A 16,759-nucleotide genomic window follows, 5' to 3' on the forward strand; every position below is an offset into this window, starting at 1 on the left:
TTTGTTATGATTTGGCACTGTAAATAAAATTGAATTGAATAGAATAATTTGTGTCTCACTGTAAAGCTGAGACTATTGTGGATTCAATGAGCCCAGTTGTATTCCTGTGTGATGATATTAGTCCTCATAGTAGCCATTTCATTGTAGTGAGAGCATTTTCTGAAACTTGAGTTCACTGTCCAAAATGCTGTTATGACCTCTATGATCATCACAGTCTCATGGAACTTTATAACCACAAACTAGAGACCTAGAGCATTCGGGGGATGGATGAATTCCCTAGGTTTTGTCTAATATCAAATCACAGAATTTTTTTCTATGGTTTTCCTCAAGGACCGGGTGAATATGCTGCTTGCAAAAAGTATTGGACCCTTTTCATTTTGGCAAATGTGATAATTGTCATTAGGGGCTGAGCCTCCCTTAAGGTTTGATCCTAGAATCAAACCTGCTTCACCTCTTTGTCTAACCTAGGAACATTTAGGCTATAAGGACATCCCATAATACAGCACTAATTTAAATCAACAGGCTCAGTCTGCGACACAAGAGGTAATGCTCATTAATTCTCTATTGTTGACTGAATGGATATGAGCATCACACTGGAATAGAGAAGAAGGTCTCACCAGCCACAGATGAGCAGGAGGAGCCCACACCTTGCAGCGATCTGGCCAGAAACAGCAGAGTGTAGCTCGATGAGAAGGCGAACACTTCACAATAGCGAGAGAACAGAAATACAGACAAAGAAACATCAGGCATGAAAGCAAGTATTGTGATTTTCTGATAAGGATGACACATTGGATGGAACTTACTGATAGTAGAGACGAACATGATACAGAAGCCAGCAAATATGGGAAGTTGGTATCCTATTCTAAAGGGACAAAGAGAAAAAATACATTTACACAGAGTTAGTTTGAGATATCTCCAAAGATTAAATCTATGGCTTCATTCTTTTTAGGACATCGTCTCTTTCTAAAGCAGAGACCTAAAAAAAAAGTGTTAGAAGCTGTGGAGAACTGCAGATTATTCAAATAGAAATTGCCAGTGAGGGGTAATATTGCTGTACATATGCATAAGAATGATAGGTAAATACATTATTATTATTATGGTCGACCAGGGTAGCTATGGAGGATATCGATTATCTCCAACTGTGTATGAGGTCTCAAAATGGCAAGTAGCACAACCATGTAGTAAAACAAAAGCATTACCTGAAAAACAAAACAATAAAATAAACAGCACATCAAATAGTAACACCATGAACACAAAGCATTTGTAGAAATTGTGTATTTGCATGACACATGCTGGTTACAATTGTGAACTGACATTTTAACCGGAGGAGGATGACAACATCTTCTGTCATTAAAATGCTAAAAGCTGCCATGCACATCAGAGCTGTTGTATTCCCCCGTAGATACCTGACATGCTTGACTAGCCTTGTATTGTCCTCTGTCAGGAGGACGGTGACTAATGTCCCTTGCTTCAATTGCAGAATATCTGAGTGCCCATCTGAGACACTAAATATTGTTTTGGAGTGAGTGTTAGTAATGTTGGAGTATCCACGCTTCTCCATCTCCCCTAAACATTTATCTCACATTCTGCTCAAATCTTCAGACTGGCTCTGTTCTGGAGGATATAACGAGTCGTTTTTAAAGAACACTGTATAAATTAATATAAAAGTCATCACTTCTGATCTGCAGAGACCCTGCACTCTGCCTGTGTTTTCTCTTTCCTTCTTATTTTGCTGTGTGCAGGAAGTTGCCGGGAAGAGCCTTTGGCCCCACATGGATATCTGACCATGGATGTCGGAACTATTTTCGGGGGGGGGGATTGTTGTTGGGAGGGTCGGGGGAGATATGCACACTTATCAATGATTAACCAACTAGACTGGATAAACACATGCAGCATCTTAATTCTTAAGACTGTGGAACAGCCTGCCGGAGAGCCTCAGGGTCGCGGAGACTGCTGAGGTTTTTAAAAAGAGGCTTAAGACCCATCTTTTTAACCAGGCTTTTAATTGAAATCTTAACTCTTTTTGATTTCTTTTAGGCAGTGCTAATTACTGTTTTAATCTCTGTGTTTTAGCCTTCATGCTTTTATTTTTTATGGCCTCTCATGTCTTATGCTCTTATGCTTTTATGTTCTAGTTCATGTTTTTAGCCTCTGCGCTTTTATGCTTTTATGTTTTAGTCCCGCATGTTTTTAGCCTCCATATTTTAACCTTTTACTGTTTTAGGCAACAGTTTTTAATCTCCAGTGTTTCCTCAGGGGGCCTGCCAAATTGGGAGTTAACTCAGGACTGGCCACGGGGCGTGCTGTCCCGTGGACAGTTCCGGCCCGGTTGGGGTGGTCTCTGTTGCGGTGCTCCCTGCGACCTTGGACTGGGATCTCTCCCAGTGTGGTTGGCCCCCCAAAGGTAGCTTCCTCTAGCCTCCTCTGTACCTCAGGTCTCGCTGCCTGGCCATGTCTCTGTAGTGACAGCGCTGTAGTGACAGCTAGTGTTTGTGTATGTGTGAGTGTGTGTGTCTGTGTGTCAGCGTGGCTGTGTGTTTATGTGTGAATGTGTGTATGAACGTATACATATTTGTGTATGTCTCTGTGCATGACTGTGGGGGTGGGAGGGTGGGTTCTTTTAACTCTCTTCTCCTGATTTTATTTGATGTTTCTCTTTTTCTGTACATCTCTGTAAGGCACTTTGCATTACTTTTCTGTATGAAAAGCGCCATATAAATAAAGGTTGATTTGATTTGAAGAAAATGGATATGAAACGAAATAAATGAATAAATCATGCCGTTACTAAAGTGTAATTCCGGTGTGAAATCATCCCATGACATGCATGACAAATCCTCCATGCACACTAAAGTTAGTCACGAAGTCCCACAGGGTTCTGTCCTTGGACCGATTCTTTTCACCTTATATATGCTTCCCTTAGGAAATATTATAAGGAAGCACTCCATAAACTTTCATTGTTATGCTGATGATACACAAACACAATTATATTTGTCGATCAAACCAGAAGAAACCCATCAGTTAGATAAACTTCAAATGTGCATTAAGGAAATAAAAAGCTGGATGACCTGCAATTTTCTGATGTTAAACTCAGACAAAACTGAAGTTATTGTACTTGGCCCCAAAGGCCTCCAAAACTCAATAGCTATAGACATTGTTACTCTGGATGATGTTGTGTTGTCCTCCAGCACCACAGTAAGGAATCTGGGTGTTATTTTTGATTAGGATTTGTCCTTCGATTCTCACATAAAACTAACGACAAGGACTGCATATTTTCACCTGCGTAATATTGCAAAAATGAGGAACATTGTGTCTCAGAAAGATGCAGAGAAAGTAGTCCATGCAATTTTTACTTCTAGGCTGGACTATTGCAACTCCTTATTATCAGGCTGCTCCAATAAGTCTGTTAAGAGTCTCCAGTTAGTCCAAAATGCTGCAGCTTGTGTACTAACTAAAACAAATAGAAGAGAACATATTTCTCCTGTATTAGCTTCTCTGCACTGGCTACCTGTAAAATCTAGAATAGAATTTAAAATCCTTCTCCTTACGTACAAAGCTCTTATTGGTCAGGCTCCGTCGTATCTTAAAGAGCTCATAGTACCGTATTACCCGACTAGATCTCTACGCTCTGAGAATGCAGGGCTACTCGTCGTTCCTAGAGTCTCCAAAGGTAGAAGTGGAGGCAGAGCCTTCAGCTACCAAGCTCCTCTCCTGTGGAACAAACTCCCAAATGTTATTCGGGAGGCAGACACTGTCCCCTTATTTAAGAGTAAACTTAAAACTTTCCTTTTTGATAAAGCTTACAGCTAGGACTTACGATAAGACTTTATTCTGCTTAATTAGGCTGCTATAGGCCTAGTCTGCCGGGGGATAATACTTTTCCTGATACTCTGAGCTTCTCTCCTCTCTGTCTGTACCATTCATGTCTCATCAAAGCATGTTACTAATTCAGCTTCTTCCCCGGAGTTGTTTGTGCTTTGTCGTCTCGCAGGTCTCTGCTGATCGTGGTGGTGCTTGCTGCCGTGGTCCTACATGACGCTTCCTGCTGCTATTATCACTGTTACTCATATATACTATCACTAGTTTAATAAACTATAAAATTTGTAGCTGTATCGTAGCTGCTATTGCCACTACTCATCATTGATCATGTTTGCCACCATAATTATTATCATTTTCATATTCTGTCACCTTAGCTGTGCTTGTTTCTACTATTCTGTTGTATTAACTGTCCTAACATATACGTCATATTCACATTACTATAAATATTATTAAAGTAACTGTTAGGCTTTGCTTGCATCTCTGGAAGTGTGTCTATCTGTCTTTCTCTGTCCATCTGTGTGTCTTTTCTCTCTTTCTCTCTCCTTTTCTTCCTCCCCAACCGGTCAAGACAGATGGCCGTCCTCCACAGAGCTGGGTCTGTCTGACGTTCCTGCCTGTTAAGGGGAAGGTTTTCATTGCCACCGTACTCTACAGAGGAATTGTTGGATCTATGTAAATCATAAATAAGTCATTGAGTGTGGTCTTTACCTACTCTGTAAAGTGTCCTTAGATAACTTTTGTTATGATTTGACACTATAAATAAAATTGAATTAAATTGAATTGAATCCCAGGCTCTTTTTAGGCAAATACAGTCATCAAAGAAGCTATCAAGACAATTTTTTTCATGCACAAACAACTAACGGAGATATCCCGGACAGATGCTAACAGCCAAATGCAGCTAACACGGATTAGCTCGGGGCGGTGAGTTGAACACATTCAAATGTCTTTTTTAACCACCAATACTGCTCAAAATAACACCAAACCTCTGCAGCAGCATGAGAAGAGACCCTACACAGAAATCAAAGCACCAACAATGTAGTTAGCGAACCCAGAGTTTATTAAAAGAGTGTTTTAAAGACTTACCTACTGGCCCCTGTACCAGCTCCTCTCATAGTAAAGTCCATTCAAGTCGATGACAAATGCAATCCAAAAGGAAGGAGCCCAGTGATGATTTATTCCAGCAAAACACATAAACCTTGTGGTTTGATAGATTGGTGAAATATAAGTTAATAATAGATGGTAAGAGGTTTAGAAAAGTCCCACACAGCTTTCCCTGCAGCACGAAACGTTACGTGAGAGGTCAGGGGGCGGAGGGTGTGTGTTGCTGCCAGAAGACGCACTGTGAGTGCAGGCACGGGTAAAGACAACTAGCCTGCAACCTGAAGTGAAGAGAGACAGAATGGTTTGTGTTGGTATCTTTCCCAGCTGTTAAACAAAAATGAAAGCTTACAACCCAGAAACCTTTCATAGGCTGCCATTGAGGTACGATGAGCGTGCTCTGATAAACCAGTGGCTTATTGTTTTGAATCTGGACACTGAGACGCAGATGGAGACGCTCAGGCAGAGGGATTATCGTGTCTGCAGCAAACATTTGGAAAAGGACAACTTAATTAATTAATTATAATAAAGGACGATAATTTCTAAAAGAGCTTCTGACCCAAAGAACCCAAAGAAGGCGTTCTTGAAGAAGAATGCCATTCCATGAGTGCAGCAACTGATTACGGATAGACTAGAGGCAAAGACATTACACCACACTGCCACAAACCACAACGTTTACGTGATTTGCTGGAAAAAATCATCAATGGGCTCCTTACTTTTGGATTGTATTTGAAATCGACTTGAATGGACTTTACTATAAGAGGAGCTGGTACTGGTCGAGTAGGTAAGTCTTTCAAAACACTTTTAATAAACTTTGATGTCACTAATTACGTTGTTGGTGCTTCGGTTAATGTGTAAAGACTCTTATCATGCTACTGCAGAGGTTTAGTGTTATTTGGTGCGGTATTAGTGGTTAAAAAAGACGTTGCATTAAATGCATTCAACTCTCCTGTCGTCCCAAGCTAATCTGTGTTAGCCTTATTTGGCTGTTAGCGACAGTCCCAGAATTCTCCATCAGTTGTTTTCGCGCAAATTCTTCAAGCAGTGTCGAAACATCGCCTTCACCAATAAGGTCAATATGCGCATTCATAAAGGCCAAATGCGTGAGTCCCTCCTGCTTCATAGAATAGCGCAGTCAGGTTTTCAACCTGTACAAGGCTGAGAAAGACGATCAGATGCCGCGACAGATATGGTCAGGGCCGGTTCCTTCGGCTGTCTGCTGCTGTCCAGTTGCTGGAACACAGGGTCCCAGTGTCTCTCTTGGACGTTTAGCTGGGTTGGGTGGTTTTATAAAAAAATCAGAATTTTTTTTCTGAGACATAGCTGTCATGTAGGCTAACAACAATGCGTGCAGACATATCAAAACAACAATGCCTGCGAAACAAAAGTCAGCCTACGTCACACTGAACTGTCAAATGCAGCCTGGCTCCATACAGCAGTCTCTCTCTCTCTTCTACCCTATTTCCTCTCTGTCCTATATAATAAAGCCTGCAAGAGTTTCAAACCTGCAAAGTCCAGATCCTTGGTACTAAAGAAAGGGAAAGTCACAGAAAAATTCGGGTTCCAGGCTGGGAGAACAACATATTCTGTCGGTGACTGAGAAGCCAGTGAAGAGCCTTGGAAAGGTCTTCAACTGCAGCCTGAATGACAGAGATTGCATCAAAGCAACCAGTGCTGACCTGGATAGCTGGTTGAGAACAGTCCGGGCTCCCTGGAAGATTCAAGGCCTGGATTTATCAACATGGGATCCCCCCAAGAATTTTGTGGCCTTTGCTCACATATGAGGTCCCCACGACTGTGGTAGAAGGCTTCGAGCAAAGGGTGAGCAGCTATCTACGCAGATGGCTGGGATTGCCATGCAACCTAAGCAACATCGGGCTGCATGGAAACACCAATAAGCTCAGGCTCCCTTTCAGCTCAGTCAGAGAGTTCATTGTGGCAAGGGCACGGGAACACCTGCAGTACTCTGGATCCAAAGATGCCAAAGTGTCCGGGGCAGGGATTGGACAGGGAGGAAGTGGAGGGCAGCCGAGACAGTCCAGCAAGCTGAGACACGATTGAAGCACAAGGCCATCCTTGGAACAGTAGCGCAACAGTAGAGCTGAACTTGGGAGCCTAACAGCAACCAGGTACGAATCTGCCAGCGGGAGGGAGAAGAGTGGGTGAAGTGGGAGCAGGCGATGAAGCGGAATGTCCCCTGGAAAGACATCTGGAAGTGGAACCCCCAGTGGATCATGTTTCTGATTCAGGGGGTTATGATGTCCTCCAAAGCCCATCAAACCTGTGCACATGGGGCAAGACAGAAACACCTGCATGCCCCCCATGTTCCAAAATAGGAACCTTGGAACACATCCTGAGCAGCTGCTCCAAGGCGCTGAGCGAGGGTAGGTATCGATGGAGGCACAAAATCCATTGCTGAGGCAATCAGCAAAGGGACCAAGGTACAACCAAATCACAGCTAAGGCCATACACTTTGTCAGGGAAGGGGAAAGGCCAGACAAAACACCAAAGAACTGCTCTGCTGGTATGCTCTCCACAGCCTGAGACTAGGTGATGACGGTTGACCTGGAGAGGTAGCTGAAAATTCCACCACACATCACCCAGTCCAGACTGAGACCTGACATCATCTTGGTCTCAGAGGTCACAAAACAACTCATCTTGCTGGAGCTAACGGTTCCCTGGGAGGAGAGGATGGAGGAGGCTCATGAAAGAAAGAGGGAAAAGTACGAAGAGCTGGTGGAAGATTGTCGGAGGAATGGTTGGAGGACCAGGTGTATATGCCAGTGGAGGTGGGCAGTCGGAGATTTGCCAGTCACTCCTTGAGCAAGGCCTATGGCACACTGGGCATAACAGGTGCCAACTGAAGTAGAGCTATAGGCAACAATGCGGAAGCAGCAGAGAGAGCCTCCAGATGGCTCTGGCTGAAGAGGGGAGAGCAGTGGGGGCAGTAGAATGCCACTTGGACCCAGGCCGGGGTCTGATCAGCCTCGGTTGGGTCGACTGGAAGAGGGTGTCTGTTGTAAGACCCGAAACACCCAGAGATCCCAGGAAACAACACTGATGATGTGTCCAAGGTTGTGCATCAGTAGATGTTTCTGTCAAAGGCTTCAAAAACTGCAACTGATCTGTGCATTATGAGATAAATGTATGTCAGACAAATTGAGTTTAAATTCAGATTCCTTTTTTTTTTTTAAGCGTAATGCTGTGGTAGGGAGGCTGACGAGGGGCAGATGGAAGGGGGTGCGCACCCCTAATCCTAACCGCTGTTTTGTCACGCCCCTCAGCGTCTCATACCAACACACAAGGCACCCTGAAGCATCTCTATGATGCAAAGCAGTGGTCGCCCAAGTGTCTGTTTTACCAACACACACACACACACACACACACACACACACACACACACACACACACACACACACACACACACACACACACACACACACACACACACACACACACACACAAACTCATCTCATGAGCCATGTTGTTTACACTGAACAGTCTCTTCTTGTTTCGTCACACTTAAATCCAACTCAAAACCAACGCTGACTGATTCAGTCGCTTGGCAAACGGCTCCAAGTTTTCTCCACTGCACGTTACCAGACTGATCTGAGAGTAGAATACAATGGAGCTCAGAGATCCGGATGGACTCACGAGGCTAACATGAAACTGCTTTCTGTTGAATTTATTTTTTTCTCAGAGTATGTTTTGGCTCTTTAATCAGCACAAGCTGAGTGTCATCTAGTTTCATTATATTGGAGAGAAGACAGACATCGCTACAGTTGATATCTCCAAAACTGGGCAACTCACACCAAAACTACAAAGTAACTAGACTGATCAATAGCTCTACAGATAAGAGGAAAAGTATGTTTTTTTAATTTGGTGGTGAACTGTCCGTTTAATCTGCTTTATGCTTCTGACCCAACCCAGCAGAAGTACAATAGACTGTTTTACACTGGACACTTTCATTATGTCCAAATGCTGTTTCTTTGATGTCAGCTATTGTCAAAAGTTACAGTGCCCTTCTATGAACAGCAGTCTCCAAGCTCCTGGCTGTGTGGCTAAAAGCTGCACATTCGTAGTTCATTAAAGTAGTAGTATTATTATTTTTTCGTATGGCCAACAAACCAAGATGTAAATGCAACATCTGACATATTAAAGAAGAAGAAGACATACTTATTGATCCTTAAGGGGGAAATTCAATTTTGTCGCAATTTTACACACACACACACACACACACACACACATACACACACACACACACACACACACACACACACACACACACACACACACACACACACACACACACACACACACACACACACACAGTGACATGTCCCCAGCTACTACTGTCCCCAGAAATGTCCCCTGTTTACACTGTGACTGAAAGATCCAAAAATGGAATACAGGAAGAAATGAAAAAAAATAATAATGTTGACCAAACGACACGTATAGTAGTACATGGGTTAAGCCAGCCAGAAGAAGTGCCTCCATCCCAGAGCTCAGGGCAGAATGCCCATCTAGAATGCTCATATTTCTGGTATTTTGATGGTGGAATAGCTGCGCAGCAGAATATTGTTTTCCCTTTGCGAGAGACAGCTACAGGTACATGATTCTTTCATGGAATTCATGCATTTAGCCAGCTATAGCACACACAGCAGACATATCATTGATTGGATAGGCCAACAAAAGTGTTGTTTTGTTTATCATCTATGTTATGTTATTTAAAATTTATATGTGTATTTATTATCTATAATATGTGTCATAAAACAGATCTGTTGCAGCGATGCAACTAACAACTGTTTAACACTACTCTACAGCACACAGTTTTATTATTCTGACATTTCAGTGTCACTCGAGCTCCTTAGAGGGAGTTGGTAACATGTCATAAATAAAACCACCAGAAACTTATTATGAACTATTCATCACCAGCCTATCAGTGTCAGTGATGACCAGTGATGCCACTAGAACGTTAGTCTACTTAGTAATGCTACTCTAATCCGACTGCTTTTTTCAGTAACCAGTAGGCTAGTCTAATTTAGTAAAGCTACTCTAATCTGACTCCTTTTTTTCAGGAACCAGTAGGCTAGTCTAATTTAGTAACACTACTCTAATCTGACTCCTTTTTTTCAGTAACCTGTAGGCTAGTCTAATTTAGTAACACTACTCTAATCTGACTCCTTTTTTTCAGTAACCTGTAGGCTAGTCTAATTTAGTAACACTACTCTAATCTGACTCCTTTTTTTCAGTAACCAGTAGGCTAGTCTAATTTAGTAACGCTACTCTAATCTGACTCCTCTTTTCAGTAACCAGTAGGCTAGTCTAATTTAGTAACGCTACTCTAATCTGACTCCTTTTTTTTCAGTAACCAGTAGGTCTGACACATTACTATTTCCAAATCGGTAGTCAGATTAAAGTCACTTATCTAAGTCACTGTGTGGTACTGTGGGGACAGACCCACCTCTTCATTGTGTAAATTCTTTAGCAGAGTTGTATTTGCTCTGACAAGACGTCTTCCTCCAGTCACGTTAGCATGGTTATAAGCTTAAAGCTAAACAATCTTTAGAATAATATTCCAATAGCAGCAGGATGTATAAAAGTTTAAAAAGTCTTCAGTTCAAAATGGGTAGGCTACATATTTTATCCAGTTCAGTTCAGCTCGGGTGAAGACAGGTAAACTTGAAAGCAGATGATGATGACCTCAACACCATATTGTTTCTAAGTTCCAAGTTGAACAAGAACTGTGGCATTTTCCATTTCAAACTCACTCGCCACTGTCAGCGGACTTTGCTCATACTGCTCTTCTCATAGGGAATTAACTGAACCACCCCACTCTGCCGTTATCGAAGCAGCCTGTGGAAACCCAGCGCATGCCAAGTCACCATAGACTGAGCTACTGCCAACCCCTAGAAAAGGGGCGAGTGCAAACGCATTCCTCTAATACAAGAAATCATGCAGTCGAGATTCCCACGTCGGGAATTCACAAGGGTCAGTTTAACCGGAGTGACTAAGGCCGCCTTGGGTGAACAACTTTCTCAAGCATGGTCTCTCCCCTGTCAGGTAAAGTTGTTCTGGCTAGCTGGTTGGCTGCAAGCCCCCAGCAACATTCTAGTCTGTATGTTTAGGTCATATCTCCATTAAAACACAGTGGGGGGTGAATTGTTTTGTACCAGGCTAGTTTTTATTTTATTGGAGGTTAATGTTTATAAATAATTAGGGGCGCAGCCTCTTGAGTGACCTCTGGCCCTCACTTCTCCTCGGAGGCTAGTTGTCAGGATTAGCATCATTAGCATGCTAACTCTGTCATCTAGACCTGGACTGCGGTCATTCGTGTGGTGGTGTTTCTATAAGTGACAAGATGGTTTGCTTTGTTAGCGTTAGCTGTGTTATGCTAATTAAATAGCTGCACTTGCACCATGACTTGTAATATAAGTTAGCCTAAAATCGATGGCACATATACCAGATGCTAATCAGGAGTAGCGGGAGGATTTGGGCCGTGAGGGTCGGTGTCTATGAGCATGGTACTGTGTTGAATATCAGATTAAATCATAGATTATAAATGCTGCCTGCTCTTTACTCCCGGAGCCGGTATAATCTCCACTACAGACACGGGAGTGCCGTGCCAGTCTCTACCCTCTGAAAAATCCGGTTCCAATTCCAAAATTTAAAAAAACATGCGCGTTCCCTCCTGGTCCTGGAAAAAAATCTCAACACTGACTCCCACTCCCATTTATCTAGCAGCTTGTTCTGTTAGCCTAGCTCCAGGGCGGTGGTGCTAATGTGGCTAACTCTGTAAACGTAAGCCAGGCGGACATATCTCCCTCCCCCCAATGTCACATCAATGTCCTTTTCAGGTAAGAGGAAATGAGGAGGAGTCAAAGTCTGACGAGATGGTGGCTCCCAGAGGCGAATATGATTGGATCAAGTTGAGAGAACTGGCCCCAGCGGAGAGGCTACGTCCATTTTTTATACAGTCTATGATTGGCTGGTGTAAGAAAAAACAATAATCAATTTCAACATCCAGCAGCAACATTAGCATTAATTTGAAGTCATGTATCTAGTCACTTTCACCATTCTTCACTGTCATTTTAGCTTTGTTTTCTCAGAAATGTTTTATGCCTGCCTTGCTGGTGAGCATGATATTAATGGATTTTAAAACTTTAAGATAGGTGTATTTTGGAAGGTATTTTGTTGATAGACCAGTGACATCCAGCCTATCACACTCTGATATGTTGGTTGAAATATTTTGTCTCATCCAGCTATCAATGCATGAAAACAGACACATGCACATGCACATACACGTGATCACACATAATCAGGATTTCCGCTGTGTTTGATTCAGTTGAGTTGGATCTGTTGTAGCTGACATGACATTAAACTGACATGTTTACCATATGCAGGATTTGATTGTCCTCTAGAACTTGAAAAGGGAGTCTGTGGCTGCTCTTTCTCTTCAATTTGTGTTGGATGTTGAATTAGATAAGACCATAAATGTTATTCTGTGTTGTCCTATGGCTGGCTTTGCAAATACAAGGAACCCCAGGAACCACAATCCTGGCCCTGGGCTAGCAGGAATAAATCTGTCATACTGTAATACTCTTGCTCTGTCCTTTGTCATTCTGATTTAAATGAAATAATTTCCTCTCCAATCTTTTTGTCCTTTCCCTTAAACATTTCATTCACCATAAAATGCCAAATAAGACCGTCATTGCAGTGATTCCAAACATGTTCCTCACATAGACAGAAATTACATACTGTAGTTACATTTTATATGTTATAACTGACCATATCTTAAGTATCCAGAAGGAAAGATCATGATGGTCACGCACTGTTTGTGAACTTCCTCCGTCTTACTATCAACTTATCTATGTGCTGTTTTTAGGGGCAGCTGTGGCTCAGAGTGGGTTGTCCTTCTCCTCTTTACATGACAAATGGCATTTTCCCACCGCATGGTAAACAAACAGCAGGGATGTGCATTTCTACTGCAGCAGCTACCCACATGAAGGTGTGTCTTTAGTGGTGTGTTTTTTTTAGGGCTACAGCTCTTTTGGTAGCTCTGTGTATTTTGTCTGTTTTTTGTAGTTTTAAACATGATAAAACACTTCTCATGTCACAGAAACCACTGAGAGTGAATCTTATGTGAATAAGTAACAGGTACCACCTACTGTCCACAACTTCTGATAATGGAAAACAAAAGAAAAATACAAGTTCAGTCGAGTCGAGACAAGTCGAGTCTAGTTGCCGTGGAAATGTGTCCTCCGGCAAGACACTGAACCCCAAATTGATGGCCTGATGGAAGGCCAGCACCTTGCGTGGTGGCTTGTTGTATGTGTGTGTGAATGGGTGAATGAGCAGCCAAGACTGTAAAGCTCTAAAAATGCACTAAATTACCATTTCGTAAAATGTTACATTGTGACATTTAGAGAGTTTTTTTTTTTACAGCCTTCTGTTAGGTGTACGCTGATAAGCAGCTACTCAAGGTGATACTTGTCATGTTGCTCATCATGATGCTAGAAGATAAAGCGATTACACCCGTTACACCTGATACTCTGATTATTAATGCTTCATTGTTTATGTTTTCATAGTTATTTTTCTTGAGATAACTTTTGTCATGATTTGGCAATGTAAATAAAATAAGTTGTTTGCAAGACTCACCTTGTGAAACTAATCTAAAGCTGTCAAGCTACACTTATTTACACTGAATTAGAAAAACATACCATAAATAGCAAGGTTGTATAGAAAAATAGTGGAATTACATATTGATGTGATAACTATAACTATTAGAGGTGGAACGGTTTTAAAAAAAATTTGTCCTGTTCAGTACGCTTGTCACGGTTCGGTACACATGTTTACTGTTTGGTTTATGAGGTGCAACGTAGCGTAAGCCTTCATGACCACTGTCCTTTCTCATATTCATCTCAGCGCTACGTCTCAGCGCGTCAAATCCCGGCGCACTGGGAGACTTGCTCCATGCGCTCCCTGCAGGCGCGGGGCCACGACGCACGCTCCCGCTATGCTCTTCTTTGTGTGTTTCTGAATCCTCTTGGAAACAGCTCGCTAAGCCACGCTCTTTTATTTTTCTCAATCCTTTCTGTCTGGTTAAATCCGTGGTTAAATCACCACCGCAATGTTTCTTTCTACTGTGAAAAAAGAAAGCTTGTCACAGAAAACTGTCAGTTCACCAGAGAATGGACAGATAAGTTTTTGTTTCTGTCACTGCGAAGCCTGAGTTTACTCTGCAGCCATATCTGATTGTAAAGAGGATAAGTTGAGAAGGCATTTTCAGAAAAATCATTCTACTCTGCATTTATGTTACGTTCATTTGTGTCAGTCCAGTTTTTGATGAATAAACTAATGTTTCATATGTGCTTGTAAGGCTGGTAAAATAACTAGTAACTGAAGTAATCAGATAAATGTAGTGGAGTAAAAAGTAGTATATTTCCACTGATTTGTAGTGAAGTAGAAGTATAAAGTAGCATGTAAATAAAATACTCAAGTAAAGGACAAGAGCCTCAAACTTTACTTTAGACCAATAATTGAGTGAAAACCTCTGGTTAACAGGTTTGTTCATTTAACAAGGATTGTTTTTGACAAGCTTTTTGCTTTGAGGCCTATGACTAATATTTACATTGATAAAATAAAGACAATATATGTACTCTTATGTCTCTGCATTGTTTTACAATATCCATTAATGTGTTGCTTATATTTTTCCGGCCCCTCATATTACTTGAATAGCCCTGATGTAGCCTATTTAAGTTAGTTCAGGGATTGCTGTTTGTGCGTATTTTAGTGAAAGAAAACCTATTTTCTTTATTTTTTCTAAGATTTGATAATGTAAAAGTGTTTATATTCTTACCTAGAAGGCAAACAATTGTTTACCTTTTTGCAAAAAAAATATATAAACACGTAAATGCAGCAATGTCTCTCCTACTGTTTCAAAATCTCACTTCACTTTCATTTAAGATTGTTACAGTAATCCCTAAACAAGCTGCCTCATTGTTTCTGTTTTTGCATGATTGCATGACATGTCCTTAAGAATATCTGATTAATAAAATAATCTAATTATTAGGCTATAGATCTGATACATGGTATTTTTAGAATCTAAAAGAAATTTTAAAAAAAACCCGAACTGAACCGAAAACCGTGATATGAACCGAACAGTGGATTTTGTGAATAGTTCCACCCCTAATAACTATCCAGTATTAAAGGTTTTGAACTGAAGTGGGCTATTGTTTCAGGTTGCCCATGAAAACCCTTCACCATCTAATCCTCCAGCTGTGAATGCTACATAAGCAATGCCTCCACACAAAGAGATGGACAGAAGAGACAAAACCCTACCTGTTTGTGAGTGGTCCTATGAAGGGGTTGGTTATCAGCTGTACAGTGGCCTTGGATGCAAACAGCATTCCCACTTTGACATTCTCATTGAGCAGCTTGCCGGAAGACTGGGGGCAGTCCGAGGAGTTCTGTGGCAGCTCTGCAGTAGCGGGGGCCGTAGGGAGCAGGTCAGGAGACCTGGCTGTGGTGCTGGAGCCCGAAGACCTCACCGTGTTGTCGTATAAGGACACAATATTGTGGAAGGCAGGAGGAGCCTGCTGCAACAGGGTGTTGTTCTTCAACACCACCTCTGTGGACTCATCCAGGTTGTACAGGTAGCTAGGAATGATGGGAACTAGTGGGTAGAAAGAGGCAAAGAGGAGATTGATGCAATGAAATATGACACACTCACTGATGCACACTAGCATGATGTTAATCCAGATGTCACTGTGACATATGTCAGCAGAGAACAAGAAGGTTTCTTCAAGGGCAATCACAAGCACTACCCTAAAGACAGAAGGAAATCTAAAGAATCCTTTCTAAATCCTTTTTGCACACAGGTTGAACACATCACCTATAAAAGCCATATTCATGCAGATAGTTACAGATATCACCCATCCCCTAAAACAATGGAAGCGAATGGAATTCATTTGTGGTACTCGTATCACTGAATGTTTACATTGTTGAATGAATCCAAACCAATGTGTCTTTCCAGAAACAATGGACCTCATGCAGGAAGTAATATACGAGCACATTTTATGTTATTTTTTGTGTGTCCACACTGTTCTTATTGTTTTATATCCACTGGTTTCTGGGATTCACCAATAATTTCTTATTTTTGCTCTTCTCTGAGGTCAGAGAACATTTAACGAGTGGTTGAGAGACTTTTCATGGTCCACAAATTGTTTGTCCAACACGAAGAAACGTAAGTTTGAACTCATCACTTTTCCATCACACTGTCACTTTACCTGATACACTTATGTTTTATACAAACTGTTTACATCTCTGTGTATGTATGTATTACATTCTTCTATATATATTAAGATTATTATATATCATTATGTTTATATATATATATATTAGATTATCATAACAGCAGTACTGACACTCTGGAAAATAACATGTTTCTTTGATTAACTTTTTTTAACACGTTTATTTCACTCCTACTGAAGTTCTTCCTCTTACAGTCCTTTTTTCGGTGACATCTCTCCACTTCTTCCTTTGCTACACGTTTTAGTAGAAAATGAACAAAGCAAAAATGCCATTTGGAGGTATTTAGCATAACAGGCTAATGACCAGATAAAGGCTGAGGATTTAAAAAAGCGGCATTCACGTTAACAGGGGAGCTAAGCAGCTACGTAACATCATCATCAGTCCTGTACATCTAACTTTGAGACGTTGATTAAACAGGAGGATACAATAATGTGTCTGAAAAGTCAACAAGACAGAAACAGTGGTAGCTGCTTTACCAACTCTGTTTAATCAGCAGAGATAATATGGAGCCAAGTCAGCAGATAACCAGGAC

General features: G+C 41.5%; 1 protein-coding gene across 1 annotated transcript in view; it reads right to left on the reverse strand.

Annotated features, from left to right (window-relative positions):
• Window positions 1-16,759, reverse strand: part of slc18a2 (solute carrier family 18 member 2) — a gene marked incomplete at both ends in the record, with an annotated part of 46,514 nt that overhangs the window by 26,920 nt on the left and 2,835 nt on the right. Inside the window, 3 exons of the mRNA XM_083923318.1 lie at window positions 618-701; window positions 804-862; window positions 15,256-15,589. Of these exons, the coding sequence (XP_083779444.1) occupies window positions 618-701; window positions 804-862; window positions 15,256-15,589 (477 nt within the window). The remainder of the gene's footprint in view (window positions 1-617; window positions 702-803; window positions 863-15,255; window positions 15,590-16,759) is intronic.

This window comes from Echiichthys vipera (genome assembly GCF_963691815.1).
Source record: "Echiichthys vipera genome assembly, chromosome: 11".
NCBI lineage: Eukaryota > Metazoa > Chordata > Actinopteri > Perciformes > Trachinidae > Echiichthys > Echiichthys vipera.